Raw genomic sequence first — 21,034 nt, 5'->3', positions numbered from 1 at the left:
TAATTTATCTTTTTGATCAGTGGTCTCACAAAGGGAACAGAAATTCCCACCTTACAGGTGCTTGGCCTGGGCTCTGGCAGCCGGGGTCTCGTACTCTTTCTGAAAAACAGGTAGAATGGAGCGGCAGTGGCCACTGCCCCTTGGGCTGTTACTGGGCAGAGCCCTGGAGCTGCAGAGCAGCACGTTTATACGTCCCAGCAATTAAAACATTCCCTTTGCTGCAAGAGGGAGTAGGTAAGCTTCAGACTTCTTCCTCAGGAGCCAGCGTGACACCTCTGCAGCACGAGCAGCCGAGAGCTGTGCACGAGGACGGTGCTAAGACAGGACCAAGGGACAAACCCAAATTCAGTTCAGCAGTCAGAGTCCAAGAAAAGGCCAGTACCCATCAGTCTGAGATGAGCGTTTTGGTTTTCTGCTTTCACCATTTGTACACCACGGACAAAAAGGGGAGGTTTCTGAAAAGGAAACTAGAGCCGTCCTGCCTTTTGGCTCCTTTCCTCCCCCAAAAAGGACTAAACTCTGACAAAGGTGTTGCCCACTTTGTTAATCAGCTCTAGTAAAGGACTGGTCAGAAGACACCCTTACTGCCTCATTCTGTGACCAGCATAATCTAGTTCTGGCTCTACCAAATTGTGACAGGCACGGAGGCTGGATTTGCAAAACTTGTCACACAGCGTGTAATCCCACTTTTTGAAAAGTGTTACTGCTGTAACAGTACCTTGAGTGACCCAGGAAGATGATAAGGAACACAGCACATTCAATACTCTGAAATTAAGATAATTCCCCCCCTTGTTTACAGTACAAAAATTTTATTTTTTTGTTAGGATAATTTAAAGTTTAAAACTGAAGTAGACATATTCATTTTACAAACAAGATATTCTTCCATAAGTAGGACCATTAAAAACAGTAAACAAACAAAAAAAAAGCTATCTTTACAAAAGCTCTGTGCATAGCAACTTCATACCGTATATAACTGACAAAGCAAAAAAAACAAAAAAACAACCAGCCAACCCCAAACAAACCCCAAAACTATACAGTAGGGAGAAATGAGGCCTTAATTTACAGAAGGGAGAAAACGGTCTTTAAAAACCATGCATATTGGAAGTGTGCAAAGAAACAGGGAGAGTAAGATGCTATACCAAGATAAATAATGAAATAAAATGTACTCTTTCAAAGTTATGATAAAATTTGTAGTTACCTATCGCAACACTTTCATCTCTCTAGTGGCAAGAAGGAAAGCTGTTAGGGAATATTAAACAGCAATAACTAAAAGAGGATAGATCTGCTTATTATTACATTGAAAAAAAAATCCTCACACGTAAGTTTTTACATCACTTTTCCTTTTTGTTGGGTGCTTTGCCACTGCCAAAGTCCTTCTTCCATGGTCAAGGATTTCTGATTGTATTTATTTACACACATTTTTCTTTGTAAGTTCTACACTCATCTTGAGTATGATGATTTCCATGCATGAGCAAAGTCCATGTTCTAAATCATTCCTATGTTTAATTTTTTTTCATTCGTTTGGCTCAAATCAAACCAGAAAAATGTCATTTTTCCATGTTTACATCAACACACTTGTTTTTTCTTCCTACAAGTACTTGAAGTAGCTTTCTAGGGAGGTTTTTTTTTTCATTTGGACTCATGGCTCTCCCACTTGATCAACTGGATGGAGCTAATAAAAATAACTGAAGTGTGAAAGAAATGTTGCACGTTTTGGAACCCTTCCTTTTTTCAGCCAGTCTTTTTTTTTTTTTTTCCCCCCTGAATCTTCCTGAGACTTCAATGATCGCTTTTATGTGCCTGTGCTGACTAAGCAATAATAAAAAAGAAGGATGGACGATTAACAGAATAACTTTTCCTATGAAATGTCACAATTTTTAAAAATTGAAACCTTCCTGACTGAGATTTTTGTCATGAAAAGCTTATTTGTTAAAAAAATTAGAGGAGTTAAGGTAGCAAGCTGCTGCTCTTCAACATGTGGTCCAGAAATTCCTGTCTGTCTGGAATATTTGCTGGGCATAGAATTTTGGCTGTAAGCAAAGATGATAGAATTTAAAAAGCAGCCTGTACAGAGAAGGGTGGAGAAAAAAAAAAAAAAAAAAAAATCCACCATCTTTATCCCTTGGAGCTGTTTAGGGTTTTTTTTTCAGTAGGTCAAAATGGGGGAAGGTAGGTAATACATCAGAAATGAGCCTGGTCCATCAAGTTATTTTTGAAATCTAGGACTCAGTGTTTTCACTGAAATTTATGGAAGTTTTAATCCCAACTCTAAACCTCCTCAATCTGTTTTCTTCCCTGTATGCACGCAGAATTCCAAACATTAACGTGGACCTCTCCCTCTGAGCCTTGCTGGGATATCGGTACCTATGAATGTATAAAATACTTTTTTTTGTTGGTGTTTTTTTTTTTTTTTTTGTTCTGAATACCAATGCTGAGGTTGGACAGGGCCCCCTGTTGTGCTCCTGGCAGTGACCGTACAGCAGTGCACAGTTACAGCTCCAGACTTCCTAATTCCTGTGATCCTTCCCTATTTCAGAGATCACTCGGCTTCAGGGCTGGGAGCCTCGCTGACCTCCAGTGATTGCTACTTCCCTGATGGCATGAAGGGCCCGTAAAGAACCTGCAGTGTCTGTGAACTTGCATCCATAATTAACGGTGAGGTTTTTTTATTTTATTTCATCTTTTCTGGAATGTAGCCTGGCTGTAAGACTCTGACTAACTATATTCGTGCTTCTTAAAAACACATTATTGCCACCAAATCTCTCTTTAAAGTTGCTTCTAATTGCCGTTTTTTGCTGAGATAAATTGGGCTTTGAATTTTAGAAGATGGTAAACCCCCTCCACCTTTTAAAAACTGATTTCAGTAGCACTGAAAAGGCACCTCATGAGCCCTGTGAGAACCTCCCGGCCCCGTCAGAGCTGCGTCCTGACACTGCAGGAACGACAGGAGCAGCCCGGTCTCATCGTCCTTCCCATCCCCTGGCTTCTCTGCCGTGCTGCAGCGTTAGGAAACACGTCCTGGGCATCCTCGTGGCCATTCAGAAGGTCCCTCTCCCAAGCTGAGCCTTGGGCTACCATGTGGAAGCCGAGCATCAGGGGAGCCCAGGGCTCCTCCCAAGGCAGGAGGCTCAGGGACACTCAGCCCCCCGCACCGGGCTCCTTACAGCAACGATTTCACGTGTTTGCAAAATGCAGCCCTGGGCCAAGAGCCTGTCCGGGAGGTGAGGCAGGTACCACAGCAGCACCCAGCCTGCGGGGCGCTGAGCTGGGTCGGAACCACGGACCTAGGCAGAGCTCTCTGCTCTAGTACTAAACCAGATTAGCTCCACAATCGCTCCAGCCGAGCTCCAAATCCCCTCAGCCACACAAGCTGTCCCAGGTGTTCACCATCCTGAGGCCAGGACTGAACTGAGCATCTTCTACCGTATATAAGGATCACCAAGAACACTATTTTACTGACCCATCGATAAAACTACTGGGAAAACGGACAAGTACAGTTTCAGGGGCCATATATTAAGGGTTTATTTATTAACATCAAGATGTTACCATAGGAACAACTATTCATGCAGCTATAAATTGTGTGTATTTCAGTAGGGTGTAAGTAGTGTAGCTGATTTTTTTTTTTTTTCCTCTCTAAAAATGGCTTTCCAACAATCAAATTCTTTTGAGTGGTTTCTGGTTTCGTCAGATAACTAGAGGGGTATTTTTTTATCAGATTTGTTCTCACCTTCCAGTTTCAGGAGAGGAGATGCAAAGGAGAACTAAACTTTTTTAATGCTAAAATGCAGAAAAATTCAAAGCAGTTGATTACTTCTATGAACTTCAATATATAAATGGAAAATACTTACCATTTTTTAATGTCTCAGGATAAAAGTGCATAAATTATTCAAATACATATTTACCCTTTATAAATGCACCCTTAATATGAAGTATAACTGAAGGTGTTCTAACTACATGGAAAAACAGTATGTTAGAGAACCCTTTCCCTCCTAATTCGTACATTGAATCTATAAAATCAACTCAGTACCTCTTGAAAAATCCGATTTGTTCAAATCCCTAAGTGCCACTCGTTTGCCAGTCGGGTCTTTGAAGCTTACCAGTTAATCTTAGTACCTGAATATTTTAATTGAAACAAAAAAATGGAAGGAGGAAAGATGAGGAGGATGCAAATTCATACATGAACTAGTGACCTGTATACCACAACGTATGTAAAAGTTTCTGATGATTTTGTTAATCGGAAGGAAACCTATACATCCTTGCACATGAATTCAGTAAGAGGGAAAAAGTGAGGAGCAATTGCAGCAGTAATAATATATCTCAAACTTATCACTACATTTTTGCATCATTTTTCTTCATTGTACAACTGGAGGAAAAAATCCAAAAAAGGGTTTAATTTCTACCTCTACATACAATAAGTTACAAGTTTATTTATTTAAATAATTGTAAAACATCTTACATTTTTTAAAGAGGTTAAACTATAAGCAAATACACACATACACCAAAATTCCATCATTCATGTCAGTTTGTCCTAGAAATTCTTTCATGCTGGTACCCTGTTTTGTTGAATTTTTTTTCTGCATAAACTAAATCGATATCTGAAAGGCTCCATAGAAAATAGAAACTTCAACTTTTTTCCCCTACAAAGTAAAACAAATTGTATCCAAAATATCAAGCTTGAATCGTTTTGCCAATTTCTTTCTCCTTTTAATATTTTACAAATCTTAGGAAGGTTTCGTGTCTTTCAAGCAAGACTTTGCATTTCTGATTCCATTCTGCCAACTGTTGTTCATCCTGGCTCTTGGCTGATTCTTCATTCACAATGTTTTAGGAGTTGACGTGCTTGTGTCAGAAATATGAAACAGGTAAAAGATGCAGACTTGTATCTTGTCCAATCCATAAAAAATGTTCCTTTTTTTTTTTTTTTTTCCTGGGCCTGGCTTTCCCCCAAAAAAGAGCTTGTAGTGCTATTTTTTTCTTTTTAGTGGTCCATCACAATAAGTAGTTTTGTGCTGTAAAAGAAAAATGAAAAAAAAGAGGAAAAAAGGGAAGAGGGAGAGGAGCAAAGCTGCCTCTTCCTTACATCGGGGGAACGACAAGACCAGTCATGGCTGAAAAAGAAAATTGACAAAGATGAAATTCTGGCAAATTTTTATGGAACAAAATATATTTGAGCCCGTCACCCTTCTGTGTGCAGTCACGTATTTCAGCATTGGCCTTATTTTCAGGTTAAACTAGACCTTTAGTTTCTCTTAATGTTTTTGTGCTTTAGTGAGAACTAAGATGGTGAGAACAGTGACCACAGACAAGGGACAAGGTGCTACGTCACAGCAGAGTCACCACAAGCCCATGGTGGTTCTTAAATGGATAAAGGAGACAGAGAATTAATTCAAGTCTCAGTACTTGAATTTTCAGAAAGACCCAACCAACCATTTCTGGGTGCTTATCTCCCGAGAGGTGTCCTTGGAGACCGACATTGCTCAGAACTGTCCCAAAAAATTCAGACTTCTCATGCTTTTTCAAGGTTGAACACTCAAAATCATTCTTGAAAAGCAGAATTGAGCAGGGTCTTCCGCTTCCCGCTCGGCTTGGGGAAGGGGTGATGTTGTGAGTGAGGAAGGATGTGACAGCAAATGGGAACTGGCCCAGGGACAGTTTATGGGCCCGAGCCAGAGAGTTTCAAGTCCCGACTCAGTGGACGATGACCAGAGCTGGGGTTTTGCTAATTTAGATTCAGTGGAAATAATGGACCGGCCTCTCTTTCTCGCCTGGTTTACCCCATATGTCTGAATCACTGTAGTCTTACCTGGCACATTCCCAGAACACTGGGCTTATGTAAATTATTTATTAGTCGCTCTCACTGCCTTTAATTGCAGCTATATTCTTCATAACGGACAACAGCAATATTTGAAGCTGCCTGGAATTGGTGCTGTTCCCAAAGGTTTTGAGGGGTAAGTTAAGTTTATACGTATTTATATAACAAATGAGTGAGTCATATTTTCAAAGAGGCCTCGGTGCAGTGCAAGGTCCTAATCCTGCAAAGATTTATGTTCACTGAAATTTGTGGGATTATTCATGTGTTTAAAGCCCTGTCCTCTGAGAATTAATTTCACCCTTATGTTCATAGTGTTTTAAAAAAAAAAAACGCTTAGGGCAAGATCCCCAGCTAACATGACTCTTTTATTGGAGCTGTGTTGATTTTAAACAACTGTGGATATGGTCTATGATTTAATACAATAGGAAAATAAATATTTTCATATTTTGTAACTGACTAAAGCTAGAAGTCCCTGCCGATTTGGGCAGACAGCTCAAAGAGAAAGTGAAACCAAACAGCCAAACAAACAAACAAAAAAAAACCCCAAACAAAATTAAGTCAAATATCTATTGGTTTTAATTGCTTAGGACTTTACTATTATTTTTCAAACAGCCAATTTACATAACCCTAAATAAAGTAGGTAAATATTTGCATGCCTGTTTGCAGGGGGGGGGTGGTGTGCATTAGAAGAAGAGAGATTTTCTGATGACACTAAGGAGGCTGCTCCTTTTCCTTCTCCTCACCCCCAAGCCCCAAAAAAGATCCTAAGGGCAGTGTCCCAGCCCGACCCTGCTGCCTGTGTGTTAACACATGCCTGCCTTTCTGTCCTCTAGGAAAGAAACCTCGATTTAAGCCTGGCATTGATGCCCTCCTCCAGATTCTGCTGGGCGGGTAGAGGAGGTACGTGCGTGCCCTCAGCCGCTGGCTGCCACCCCACAGGTATCCCAGTGGAGCAGCCTGCGTGAGCACTTCCCAGTCTGCTTCAGGCAAAATCCTCCAGGTTAGCTCAAATAATCTAAATTGTTTGTCTGAGGTCTTTTGCCCGGAGCAAATGAAGGAGTGCTTACACAGACGGTGCCTGGCCAGCCCCTGGCTCTTCTGCCTCTGACTGCTGGGGTTGTCTGTGAGGAGGCAGCAGACCCGTAGAGCTCAGCGTGGTCTGATTTGAGAAATGTGGGGTCTGGTGCCAGGGTCGTTTAAACTCTGTTCCCGAGGGGGACAGGCCATATCTGTATAAATGCTTTTTCTGATACTATTGTTATTGACATTATTTTCATTTTTTTTAGTCAAGGAAAACTTCTAGCAGATCAAAGCAAAGACCACCCTGAGTTTCTGCCATGTCTCTTCAAAAATATTTTGAGAATGCTTGTAGATGCAGCAAAGTTCCTTAAATTGAAGGGAAAGTACATTTTTACTGTATAATTAAAGATTATCCAGCAGTCCTGGACTCAAACTAGTGCTGGCAACAGCGGAACTGCCATCAGCAGTCAGGAGGAGCGTGTTATTGCCCCTGGGGTTCTGGTCATCCCTCTTTTGCCTCCCTTCCCTCCTCCCAGGCAAGTAGCAAGTACCTGCTTTCCTCTCCTTACTCGTGCCCCCCCCCGCCCAGGTCTGTTTTGTCATTCCAGGTATCAGTGTGTGCTCCAGAGCAGATATTCCACAGAAGTTGTCAGGATGGAACCTGCCTGCAGACAAATGCAGGTAAAACTATAATGTAACACGGAGAGGCCAAGGAAAGCCTCGTTGTTTCACTGGCATTCATCCTAATGTTGCAACTTCACCTCCTTCTGCAACAAAGAACCTGTAGGTTGAGGAATACTGGCTGGAATTCTCATCTGTTTTTCCACAGCTCATCTGAACGGCTTTGCTCTGTGGTTCTCTCTCTTTTTACATACCCTCATCTGTCCATTTCCACCCCACCTCCACTCCCCTTTGGGGCTGCACTGTCAAAAGCCTATTCCCAGCCTGTATCGCTTTTTATTGAATGTTTGTGAGGTTTGGATTAAGGTCTTACACTGCTAGCAAAGCTGTAATTATTTTTGCCTGTATTACTATATATTGAATCGATGTAACTTTTCAATAAAGGTGGTTCAATGCAGGACACTCCCTGATGAGTTGGGAATATAGAAACCACAGTCATTATCCCAGAGGGTCTTTTTTTTTTTCTTGGAGGGAAATGGAAAAAGAATTAGAGATGAGCCTTATTGTATTAACCTTGACAGCTTGCAATTATCAACTGAAACACTTGATTAAAATTGTCACAAGGTTGGCGAATTTTTTTATAAATAAATAATCAAACACGGATAGTACCCAGATGCTGTGGTGATAGGCACCTTTAATGGGTGTAATTAATAATGATCATAAGCCTAGTGTGTACAAGTGGCCCCTGAAAACGCTGTCTTGGCTGTAGTGGAAGAACTCTGCAATTCACAGAGCCACTGGTGCCAACTGGAAAGGGGCTCAGTGCTGTGTAAATGTGCACAAGTGTGCACACACACTGATCTAGTTCTTCAGGTATCCCAGGTGCTTTGTTGGTGTCTAAATCACAACCAGTTCCCAGAACTATGCTTTCTAGAAACAGTAGGTGTTGACATTTACAATCATCGTTATGTAAAACATCTTACTCATTCGTTTTCCTCTTTTGCCCCTAAGTTACCAGCAAACTCTGATCTCAAAAGTTCTACAGCTCTTCGAAGAGGCAAACGCAGGGCTCCAGGGGTGCAACCCTGAGATCTGAAATGAACGTTCCTACCCTGCAGTGCCAGAAACATCTCCCGGCACGAGCTGTCCTGCTGGTAAAGGTGGGGCAGCAAAGCTAACTTCTGTGGAGCTTGGTCTGAGGAAAGGTGCCACTTCTACCTGCAGGCCTCACCTTCGTGATATCCCCGACTCCCAGCGTGGCCACCGCTAGAAAATGCGCAGTTTTACTTTCAGTATTAAGACCATGGGGATGTTTGTAAAACAAAACACCCATTTATTATCTATCATTTATTATTATGTAACTAATCAACTGAAAATGATAGAGAAAAGAAAGGGTTTTCAGAGGAAAACACAGCTGGCTTTCATTTAGCGGAAAACAGCAGTGGCTTGATGAAGGGCACCGTCATCTTTTATACTAGAAAGTCAGTCAACTAAATTACAGCTTCTGTGAAGGACGTGTGAAGGATGGTTTCAACTATAAACCACTAAAAAGTAGCCAAAAGCTTCAAGTTTTTCCTCTATAGGAAATAAACTTTTTTTTTTTTTTTTTTTTAATTTGTTCACAGAAATCCTTCCACATTTGGATGGAAGATTTTCATTCATTCATTTGTGATTGTCTAATCACAGGTAAGATACCTATAAATAAGCAGTGGTTTTGTCTCTATTAGATAATGGGGAGGTTAAACCGTATTTTATGTAACATGTTTTCAAAAAATCTAGACAAAACCTTCGATAGCTAAAAGACAGAGAAGTTAACTCAGCCTTGTCTACTGAGTTGCACTGATTGATGTAGTTACTTTCTCACCACAGTGCTAAGCTGTATATGCACAAAAGGCTGCCTGCACAATTATTTGGATTTAATTCAAGTTAATTAGGAACATCCTTAAAATACGTGTTTACAAAATCATATATGTGTTAGTTTTATTATTAAAGAGCACAGGAATGCGTATCCACTCTACCATTATATATTTTTCCAATTATACTAGAAAGTGGCTAAGTTTTTACCTGCAAAGGAGAACTCAGTGTTGAATCTTACCCAATATCCTCATTTTTGTGTGTGACACCTAACAGTCTCAAATATTTTCTTCCATTAAATAATGCAGATTTTCGTTTTCTCCCATTAAAAATGGAGCTCTTGTCTAGCCCAAATAAGTCTGTGACATATGATGAGCTACTAAAATTAACATCCCATCAAATCAAAGATAATTAATAGTAACAGGAGCTATTTTTGTTAAGTGTTAGCGAGAAGTTTTAAATATCTCTTCAGGTTGATTTTGAAGCAGTCTGTGCCAGTTACATCTCTGCCAATAAACTGGGGAGAAAAATGTACTTGATCCGTCCCATGTATCAGATTTAATCAGATGACAGATACGTATTTTTCATCTCTGCTGACATCATGTGTATATCATTTGCAGCCTTTGGCATACTTAAATCACAGTCTGATTCATTCTGATTCAGGCAGAAGCATGTTGTTGAACTTTGCTAGCCTGGAAATGGCCCAGTTATTTTTACCTGGTTAGAATCTCTGTTAAAGAGTTATTTTAAAATGCTGTGTCTTAAGTGTTGACTGGAGCCAGGCTTTGACATGGAGCAGCAGGTCAGGCACAGGCCTGGTAACGATCAGGAACCGTTGCCTTGTGAACACGAGCCAGCCATTTCATCTGATCCCACCCCTCACAAACTTTTCAGAGCGACTCTTTTTCTCATGACCCGTTTGCAGAGCCTTTGATTTAAGGGGACTGGAATCCCCAGTGCTGTTGACACCTCACGCCCCCCAACTTTGTCAAGACAAGATACTAATAATTAGGGTCTTCAACTCAAATACCTGCGTTTCTTTTGGGAACAGCACAGATGTCCCCTTTGCTCAATTGAGGTTGTTCCTAAGGGTATCAGACTTCAATACTTTTTGGATTGGCCAGGATCCTGATGGTTAATGGAACATCTGACCTTCTGGGGCTTGCCTGCTATTCCTTGTAACTGAGCTTGCATTTTTATGTTGAGATGTGCTGAGCTGGCCAAAGGTAATCTGGGCAGTCAGCGGTCCATGCTGTTCCAGCAGTTTCCAATTTGCTTGCTTTTCCCCATCAGCTGCCTTCCATCTGAGATGAGATGATTAGGCATTTGTGTACTTATCATGCCGTGTTGCATCACGTCACATTATATCTTCCCAGTGCCTTTTTTAAACTGCCTTGACACATGACACGAAGGGAGCACACAATTGTTCTGATCAGGATCACCTGCTCTGCATTTGGAGAGCATATAGCAGTGAGTGGTGTCCGGTATGGATTGCTGCTTGTTCTCTACCGATCATGTCCTGTTACACTGTAAGAATGTATAGCAGATGGCAGGTGAAAGAGGTAAGCAAGAACACATGGCACAGGGGGTTATCTGAGGGTACTCCACATGTCTTGGCTGTGTTGTGCAGCCCAAAGCTGAAAGCCAGTAGATAGACAAGTTTCATGCTTAGCTAATACTTCTGAGTTGCAATATATTTTCTACCAGCTGTCCTACTGTTTCCAGCAGCTTTTAAGCATCACCAAAACTTGCCACCCAAAATACATTTTCTGGAAAAAAAATTCCAGCGGTAATGTAAACTGCCTGGAATAACGGGAATGCTAATCTGAGGATGAAGCTTGTACAGCTCCTTCTGTTTTAATCCAGGTTCAACACTGCTCTGGTCAACATACATGGAAGCTATATTCTAGACTTTCATTGCTGCTTGTAAGCAGAGTGGCAGGCCCTGAGGTGCTGGTCGTGTTTCTGATCTTCTCATTGCAGCAGGATGCAGTGAGTAGGATGGAGACTATCGCCAGGAAACTTTTGCCTTTGAACAAAAGATGTAGCCAAAGCACATTGCAAAAGTTACATTAAAACCCAAACAATCCCCCTGGGGAGATGTTTTCCCCCTATTATGGGTGGGGAAATTGAGAGGTAATGTCAAAACACTTGCCTGATGTGCTTTGGGAAGGAGCCTGCATACACTTACTCCTTGCTCCTGTGCTTTTGCTATTCTATCTCCATCAGTGTTTACTGATGCCTGAGTTTGACAAGTAAATAAATAAATAACTTACATTACCAGCACATCTATTCTTAGTTTATAGTCCAGGGCGATGGCACAGCAGAGGAGATTAACAATCTCCCTTTGCTGCAGCACAGTAAGTCCATTCAAGAAGCCTCTTTGGGACCCTCCTGTTGACTTTCTGGCCACATCTGTCTGTCAGCACTGTGGGAACGTTAATTTGGATATCAGGCTGCGTGTATCTGGATCCTTTCCAGAGCATGTGCTCCCCAGCTTGCATCAATTTAAATATTTCGGTTGGAAGGAAGAATTTGCATCTATGGCTGAACTAGTTAAATAGTTACAAAGCCCTGGCATAACAAACCCTGGGCAGACGTGTTCGACTGGGAAGCAACTACGGCCTTTGCTGTGAGTCACGTCTGTTGTGGCTTGTTGTTGCAGTCTGACTGACGTGGCTCCCTGTACTAGTACCCTATCTGCTGAAAACTTATTTAAGTAACAGTTGCAGCGTATTGCTGTATTGATGTATCAGGGTGTTGATGTACAAGGAGATAGCCCACATCGAAAGGGATGTGGTTAAGAACTTCTGTATCGGTTTATCCATGCCCAACTCTCTGCCTTTCTAGATGCTTCAGTTATTTCAGTAAGTAATCAAAACCTTTACTGATGGATTAGTCCTGAACACCTCAGGAGTGGACTTTTGTCAGTAAAAACGCATGGATGTGAGGACTGAGGTTTTAGCTTCGAGATTTTATGTTCTATTTTAATATTAAATTCTGTTGTTAGAACCTCGTATTGATTAATTATTTATAGATTGGATAAAATACGTTGTAAAGACTAAATGGCATGAATGGCCCCAAATTGTCTCTAGTACTTTACCTGTTTACAAAAGGGTTAAAAAAAAGAGATAAACTCCTGCTAAGCAGAGTCTGGAGCAGACAGGGTAGCCTAAGGAAAAATATTAACTTAAAAAGCCAGCGTTTTTTTAATCTGTCCTTTTGCTGTCTCTCCCAGAAACAATCTGAGTGATTTTCTCACTGAACTGATTTGTGGTTACCACTAGCTTAGGTAACCTCTTAACAATTAGGCCGTCTCAATGCAGCAGTTGGACAAGTTTAAAGCAGACTTAAATCTGAACACACTCTTTTGTCTTTAGCACCATCCAACTGGCTTAAGCTAAACAAGCAAACTATAAGTTGACAGGCCTTCCTAGTTAAATGTTTAACTAAATCAGTTTAAAATTAGTTACCTTGGAACGGTTGCCTACGTTTCCTCTCATTTTTCACAAAAACGCAGTGAAATCAATACATCCCTTCATTAGCTGATAGGAAGAACACTCCATCCCCACCCCCACCCCCCCCCAAAAAAAAAAAAGAAGAAAAAAGTGAACTGCAGACCAGGTAGTGACGATGACTCTTTAGAAGCCATGATTGGACAAAACATTAACAAAGACAACCCCATTTCTAAACAGTTTAGATAAATAGCTACCACTGCAGGGCCGACAACATTTTCTATACCTGTAGTTTAAAAAATTGCTTCAAATCCTTCTTTTCATCTGCTCTAAACAGAGTGGAAAAGAAATTATATTCCCTGTCAACATGCTACCTGTGCATTTACATGAGTAGATCAATGTCTTTCTCCACTGGGGAGAGGATCATCTTGGAGAACCACGGAGTTTCATGTAATTGGGGCAGGGGAAGAAGCTGTTTCAGATACATAGCAGAATTCTTTAAGTTAGCTTTTAAAAATGTGATTGTTTTTGTTCCACACACTTAGAATTTCCTTATTATATAAAATAATCACAGTTTATCTAAGTCCCTGTGGCCTAGCTAAGGATTTATAATGCACCCAAATCAACAGGTGTGGTTTGTAGGGCTCATTTTAGAATTACCACTGGCTCTTGGCATGGCTGAATTCCCAGAGTTGTGTTTTCTGTGGTATCTCTAGTGAAGTCTGAAGGAGCCAGATGACTTCTCAGGCCCTATAAAGGCTTTTTTTATGGAGACTTGGAGGGTATTTTTGTGCCGCATGCCCCCCCACAGCCTGTTAAAAGAAAGAATTTAGTACAGGTTTCCATTCTTATCTTAATACTCACATTTGTTTTGCAGATCACCTTTAAAAAGGCTGTAAATGTACTATAGGGCTCAATTCCCGGTATGAGCCTAAACCTTGCAGCAGGTTTCAAGGCACTGGCTGTTATGTACAGAGCTGTGTATTAACTCTGCAGGGCAGACGTTTGTTTTACGAGTCCCTGAAGCCTAAGGAGAAGTCATTCCTCACAAAAGAGCTGGTATTGAAATGCAGCGTGGGTCAAATCCTTCTTGGTATAAGTGAGTGTCTGTCCCCTCTTGTTTTAAAATTAACTAGACAAAGCTTGGAACGTTGCTTTAATCCAGTTGGATTGGGTCAGATGTTCACTACCGAGTCCTGGAATATCAGTGTAATGGTATTCGGATGATTACTGTGTTTACCTCGACTAACAGTGTGCTTTACACGTGCAGGCTCAATATTTATTGCACATTTCTTACCTCTAAACCCATTTCCATTGCCACTAGAGCAGGCAGGAGAAGGAGACCCTTGGGGTCTGATGACAGGAGCAAAGGCACTCTTCTGTTTGACAGCAGGAAAGACGGAAGAGGAGAATGGAAGGATGGAAGAAGTGCTGGAGGAGCCAACTGTTGGACTTGAAGACATTACTGCAAAAGAAAAAAGTGAACGCTCATCAGGAATGCAATTAAAGAAGTTGGGTAAAACTGCTTAAAATGCCTCCTTTGGATTACTCAGCTCTTAAAGAAGATCTCATTCTCACTACGGCTTGGCTGGTTACAGTAACTCTGAAGTAGAGAGGTAGTTATATTGAATAGTTCAGAAAAGAAGAGTGTTTAATTCTTTTACAATGCAGGGTGAGGATGTCAGAAAACGGTCAGTCATGGAGGGACAGAGAGTCGCTGTGAACTGACAGTGGACAGTAACGACCTGTCCACTCACAGCCTGTGCTCTGGAAGCTGGGAAGGCAGAGAATTCCTTAACAATGAAGATTTTTCTTAGTTGGACTTTAGGGGGGATGTTTTAAGCTGTTGCTTAGGCTTTAACTTGGCTTCTTTTTAAAGAATTATCTCGCAAAAATTCCCATTATCTGTCCAATAAGTTGTTAAGCAACTGTTTGCTTACCTTCCAGGAAAAACAGCAGCTATCTCTCAGCAAAACAAGGAACAAATAACCATATTTTATGTGGGTTCAGGTGAATCCCCAAGTCTCATGGAAATATTAGTTTGAAATCAGACTACCAATACCTAATACACTGCAAACCTGGTCCCTTCCTTATTGAAATCAATGGCAAAGCTCCAGAAAAGGGCAAGTATCAGAAGTACCCGAGCATCCTTTGAGTTGCATCTTAGCCTTAAATTACAGCTCAAAATGTGAGGATATTGTTTAGCAGGTTTCAGACCAGCAAGGAGCCTTCGTCATCACTGCAAAGTGGGTCAGTCCTTACGCAGATGATGTGAATGTAAATAAAAAAGTATTTTGCAGGGTACCAGGTGTTTGCTGGAAAGGCACGATCCTGACATTATTGGGAGCTATACCCTCTGTAACTAGGTAAAAAATTAAGTAATCAGTCAATAAGTAAATAGCTGCTTAACTGCTCCTCTACTCATATATATGTATTTTACACACTCTTGCCAGAGGGAAATCAAGGCATGAAAGGAAGAGTGACTTGCTCATGGTAAAACTAGTAACGCAATAGTAGTAACTTCCAGAACTTAATTCCGTTGTTGTTATGTTTCTGGTTATCAAGGTAATACAGTTTCACGGGAAATTAATCCACAGTTCAGCTCTCAGATATTGTTAATGCAGTTCAGACACATAAAAATTATTTCAGAGTGGCTTTTACATAGGATTTGGAGTACTCTCTATGCTAATAGTAATGGCTACTTGCTCAACCATCTCTAGTTGCAAATTGTACCTCATTTCTCACTGCGGCCTTTGCTACTTAGCAATCTGTATAAGGATAAAAAATGAAGGAAAAAAACCCAAGATTCAGTATTCCTTTATTGTTCTTGAAAAGTGGAAACATTTTCTAGTTCATACCAAAAAACCACCAGAACACAAATCAGAACTTTTTACAAAAATCTTCACTAAAATCTTGAGAACTTCTCTTGAAAGACATCACTTGCTGCATTTTTTTTGATGCGGTAAATTAAATTAAGCAGGAGCAAGAATCAAATATAAAAGCAGGGAAGCACATACATCCATAGGGGGATCCCGTTGGAGAGCCGTTAATGAATCCGGGGGAGCCTGGGACGCCCAGGTTTGACATGGGGACGTTGCTGTAGCCGTTCATACTGTTGCTGGAAGTGCTGTAATTGGACTGTTGAGGTGTGGAACTGGATGAGTAACCTCGGGGTGAGATGCTGCTTGTGTTACGAATATAACCTAAAAAAAAAAACCAAACCCAACAAACAAACCACATTTCAAAGCATGGCAATGGATTTGGCTAAAAACTTTCTCCTGGTTATTCCTTGCTTAATAAATTACTTAAATAAATTACTTTGAATCCCGAATAATTAACACATTTAAGCAAGAACCATTAAATTCAGTCGGGTTTTATGCATGTGCTTTCAAGTTAAGCAGTATTAAGTTTTAAAACAATGTGGGAAACTAACTTTTTGAAGGGAACCGATTTACATTTTTCTGATTAGATTTGATGTATTAGAAGTTGAAATTTGTGCTAAGACCTGGACAAGAATGTGTGTGCTTATCTTCTTCTGAGGTAGAATTTATACTATATGTGGGGTTTTCTACAATTTTAGGGGGGAGGTTATACTTTTCAAATGATTGCTGAAATACAAATAAAGCAAGTACATTACTAAAGGGAAATTATAACCCATAAACAGTTTGCAGCTTGACTTTGAAGATACTCAGGGGAAGAATAAACTGGTTAAGTAAAAAACATTTTTTTGTCTTTTAAAAAAAATCACAAATATTTGAGAAACAAAATTTAGCCTCTTTTTTTTTTTTTTTTTTTTTCTCCAAAAGGAGACTTGGAGAACAGTGTAGCTATCAGCATTAAAGTACAAAGCTCTTATTACAGCTGCCAAAGGTTTTTTCATTAGAAAGAAGTGATCCAATAGCTTCTTTCAAAGCAGTTCCCATTTAGATATCACGTCAGGTTATTTCTGCCCATTTATATGATGAAGTTCTAATTCAGGATTGGTAAGACCTTATTAAAAAAACTAGCAAAATTATCTGCATGATGGCTTTTAACATGGAGTATGTAATATTAACTTCAGATCACATGGCTTTGCTGCCTTGGAGTGTTCAACACAGTGTTCATGCAGTCAACCATGGGCTGTGTGTTACTGGAGTCGAGTGCTACAAATCAAAGTAGTCAAGAGTCTGAAAAGGCCCAAAGCGGATATTGCTCCCATGATTTATTACTGTTAATGCATAAGTCTACTGCATGTTTTCCTAACAATCAATAAGATGTATCTGGAGTAAATATCATACATACAACATATGCAAGTTGGTAACATTAACACTGAAGGAGCAGCCTAAAAAAAAAAACCCAACCTCTGAGAGTTTTTTTTTTTCAATTGCTGTTCTTTTATGAAAACAGAGATATAAAAAGAAGATATTGAGGGGAGCAGGGAGAGAATTCAGGGTTAAGTTGGTATCAAAAAATACTCAAAAATTATTTCAGCCGTAGCTAATCACAGAATCATCTTGGTTGGAAAGGACCCTGAGGATCATCTAGTCCAACCGTTCACCCAGCACTGACAGTTCCCAGTTTAATCTGGTGACTGGAACCTGGTGCAGACGTGGTGTCATCCAAAATGGCAGCACAGATCCACTGCTAATGCTGACGGGTTGAAGGCATCTTTCTGTCCCTACGCTGAGCAGGTGAAGGAGTTGAGAAGCTCTTACGGAGGCAACTGTAATTCGAATTTTCCTTCTTTATATTAGCACCGTGCCTCTTGCGATGCTTACCTTGGTTGTTCCCCTGTGTCGACTCTGAAATGCTGACTCCTAACTGGCTACCGTAGGAGTTAATTCCCATCATGCTGCTGTGAGCAGGAGAGCTGGAGAGCGCAGGGATCTGGGCAGGATTCCGTGGGACGCTGTAGAGAGCTTCTGCGATGTCTGCAGCCCGTTTCAGGATGATGTCCTGTGGAGTGAAGGGGACAGCTTCAGAGGCGTGCTTGGAGAAATGGTCTAGTGTTTATTACCAAAGCTGAACGTACACCATGCCCCTCTTGAGAGCAGTCATGCTGACCTGGTTGTTATGTGGCGTTCCATACAGTGCTTCAACTAAGTCAGCAGCTCGTTTCAACAGCATTTCCTGGAGGATGAGCAGATGCATCAAATTGACATTTTAACAGAAAAGGATTTCAGGGCAAAGAAAACCATGGGCTAGTATTTTCCGAACTGACTAGTGTTTGTGTGTGGTCATTCTGAAAACTGGGTGCCTTAGAGAGCCGTTATTTTCCACTTATTTGAAAAATTGAACCCCTTACAGTGTCTCAAACTAGGCAGCCAGAACCACCAGTCACTCTGGGAAGCGTCACCATGCGTGTGACAGAAACATCAACCGACACCAACTGTTTGTGCCCAGGCCCAGCTTTGTCCTGGAGCTCTCCAGAGTCCTGAAGCTGCTCGGAGCACACCCGCTCCGAACATGGAGACAACTTCCAGACAATCCCAACTGAAACAGGAACTCCCTTCCCTGCTGAATGGCAGTAGATCCTTTTGCACAGACACATAGAAACCTGGTTATCTCCATGTCCATTTATTTTTTTCTCAGTAATGGTAACCAAACAAATAAAACACTAGCTAGTAGGTATCTTAGGTTACTTCTGGTTGTAGGAAAAAAATGCACAGTATACTATCTGACTACAACAGTCTTTCTTCATGAAAAGATGATAATAATATGCACTTTTGGTACCGCAATAAAATCTAGGAATATCGTCATTAACGCCACTCTCCTTGTGCTAGGTGCTGCATCAACACAGCGTGTGGTATTACAGGCACATCAAATCCCAAGTTGTTTCAACCCATGCAGTTGTGGTTAAGAAAAAGCTGAGCTTCAGTTGTTTTTAGGAGAAGGTTCCCTTAAGGTTAGACCTCTGCAACAGAGCCTTTATGTCTATCGTGTATCATTTAGGTTCAGAGATTTGCTAATACGAATAAATGCAAAGGACTGTGAATATTAGCTGGGAAGGTATCTGCACTGAACTCTCATTTTAGCAGCAAAAGAAGTTCACAGACACTATTTGAGCTCTAACAGATAAAAATTACTGATGGCTGTGGGATCTACATGATCACATTCTTGTTTGGACCTACAACAAATCGGGGAACTTATGTTCAGATGTAGTTGTCACTTAAGGTACAATTTTGTCTCTTTTATGAGTTAGAAGTGAAAGAACGTATTTATTGGGCTCAGTGACCATGTTTAAAAATATTTTACCTTAGCTAGTCTTTCGGGGTCACCAGGATGTCTTGGGATGACCTTCTGCAGTCTTTGGAAACCATAATCTATGGTAGGTTCATTTAAAGCTGAAAGGAAAACAGAAAAAAAGCCACCGTATTACATGAGAACATAATCTATGTGTGTATATCTTCATATGACTCTAAGTTTCATTACCTAAGATGCATTTCAGAGCCTCTCCCCACAAAACCTCTCCTTGCTGGGGCTCCTAGGTGCTGTACACTGCCTGCTGCTCAGGCGAGCCCTGGTCACTGTGTGTAAGCCAGGCTGAACAGTAAGCTAAGCTTTACAAGAACTTTTCAAAGAGAACCCTTTCTCTCCCCCTGAGAAAGCCGGGACACGCGAGCTCTTAGTGTTGGGCTGTGTTGTACAGACCAGGTCCCCGGACTCCACCCACTGCACAGACAGCTCTGCCCTTATCTCTGTAACGAACTGCATGGGGCTCCTCGACAGCCCCCCAGTGTGTCTGTGAGGTGCTAAGGAGTTAGTGATACCTTTCTGCTTACAGCTGAGCCTTGAAAGAATTCTGAACGTTCATCTGTAAATACACACGTGTGCACACACACCACCACCCCCCCCCGACGCTTGCTCATTCTGGTGGGCACAGCTGAACTGAATTTCCATGTTCTTTTTCTGCCAGTATTCCAGAAGATACCCTCAGAGATGGGTACGTTGAGGCCAATGACAAAATTTATATTAATATTGCATGCTATTTGCAAAACTTCCTACTGAAAGTATTGCAAAAACTAGTGAGTTTGGCTTACTCAATGAGGGAATAAAAAAAAAAATAATCCTGACTTCTGCACTTAAAACTGCTCGTTTCCAACACTGACTTCTCACCATCTATAAAGGCTGAGTAAATAATTGGAAAGGTACAGCAGGGGAGCACCGTCACAAAATACTCCTTTAAGGATGAATGTATTTACTCTGGACAAAACTGACCGTGGCAGTAACACAGCAAATTCTGGTACAAATGCAAATTAGAAAAGGTCTTCTACTACGTTTGTTACACAGTCAGAAATGCTGTATTTGGTCACCCAATAAACACACTGCACACACCCCTGCACCATTCTGCTGCCACAAACTAGGGCACAGCTATTCATTAGACACATTAACTTCTTCAGTGGTGTATGGCTGTTCTGCAGACACAGCCACTTCACTGTGATGATGTTAATCTCTAGTGGATAAACCAAGATATTTTGACCCAGATCCTCAGCTAGTAATAGCTGATAGAGCCCTACTGGCATCACTGATGATTTCATAAAACTCCAGGCACTTCTTTAATACTCTCTACTCTGAAATTGTGGCAATAATCATCTTAATTTCTGATTATTCAAAATTAAACTCCAAATTAATACAGAAAGCAAAAGCCAGTGCTGTAGGATTCTGCCTGCTCACAGGCTTTGACTGCCTCTAACACATTCGGATTACCAGTGTTTACTAACGCAGTTACAGGATTGTTTAGTTAGAATTTCCTTATACTTCAGAAAGTGCATTATAACTCAAACCGTACGTTCACGCTGAGGATCTTGTTAAGAATCCCACGACACATTTAATAAGTAAACCTACGTAAGTCCTTCAGCACTATCCTCATTCAGCGTAAGCTGCTTCTATCCTCTTGTACCATTTGTGGTGGTTCTTTTGAAAAAAACAAAAAATTTTTTTCAAATAACTAGTGACATCAGCACAGCTGAAAACACCCGATTGCAGGAGATGCTGATGGCACTTACTTATTGAATCTTCCAAAATCTACTCAGCACCTTGCAGAATAACTGTCTCAGGCACCAGAAGAATGAAACTATCAAGTGAGACAGACTATTACACTGATCCAGATTCTCTGTTTATCTGTGTCTGTCTTTGGTATAACAACATGAAGGTAAAAGGTCATATTCCCCACTGAGATACATTTTATATTTACTTTTTATTAAATAATTATGGCGTGGCATGAAGTTTAAATATTACAGGAGATAATCAAGTGGGAATTGAGTAGAGAAAACCCAGACCTGAGAATTTAGTC

At 40.9% G+C, this 21,034-nt stretch overlaps 1 protein-coding gene across 4 annotated transcripts in view; it reads right to left on the bottom strand.

Annotated features, from left to right (window-relative positions):
• Positions 1-1,744: 1,744 nt before the first annotated feature.
• EBF2 (EBF transcription factor 2) overlaps positions 1,745-21,034 on the bottom strand; it is a 145,260-nt gene continuing 125,970 nt past the window's right edge. For 2 of the 4 annotated variants that reach the window (XM_074928456.1, XM_074928457.1), the window contains 6 exons: positions 18,997-19,085; positions 17,806-17,871; positions 17,520-17,697; positions 15,780-15,965; positions 14,060-14,227; positions 1,745-5,108 (listed from right to left, as the gene is read on the bottom strand). In XM_074928456.1, the coding sequence (XP_074784557.1) occupies positions 5,077-5,108; positions 14,060-14,227; positions 15,780-15,965; positions 17,520-17,697; positions 17,806-17,871; positions 18,997-19,085 (719 nt within the window). In that variant the 3' untranslated portion in view covers positions 1,745-5,076. The remainder of the gene's footprint in view (positions 5,109-14,059; positions 14,228-15,779; positions 15,966-17,519; positions 17,698-17,805; positions 17,872-18,996; positions 19,086-21,034) is intronic. The other 2 variants (XM_074928458.1, XM_074928459.1) reach the window with 2 other exon arrangements.

This window comes from Athene noctua, chromosome 28 (genome assembly GCF_965140245.1).
Source record: "Athene noctua chromosome 28, bAthNoc1.hap1.1, whole genome shotgun sequence".
Lineage (NCBI taxonomy): Eukaryota > Metazoa > Chordata > Aves > Strigiformes > Strigidae > Athene > Athene noctua.
This window is presented reverse-complemented; position numbering and strand designations above follow the sequence as displayed.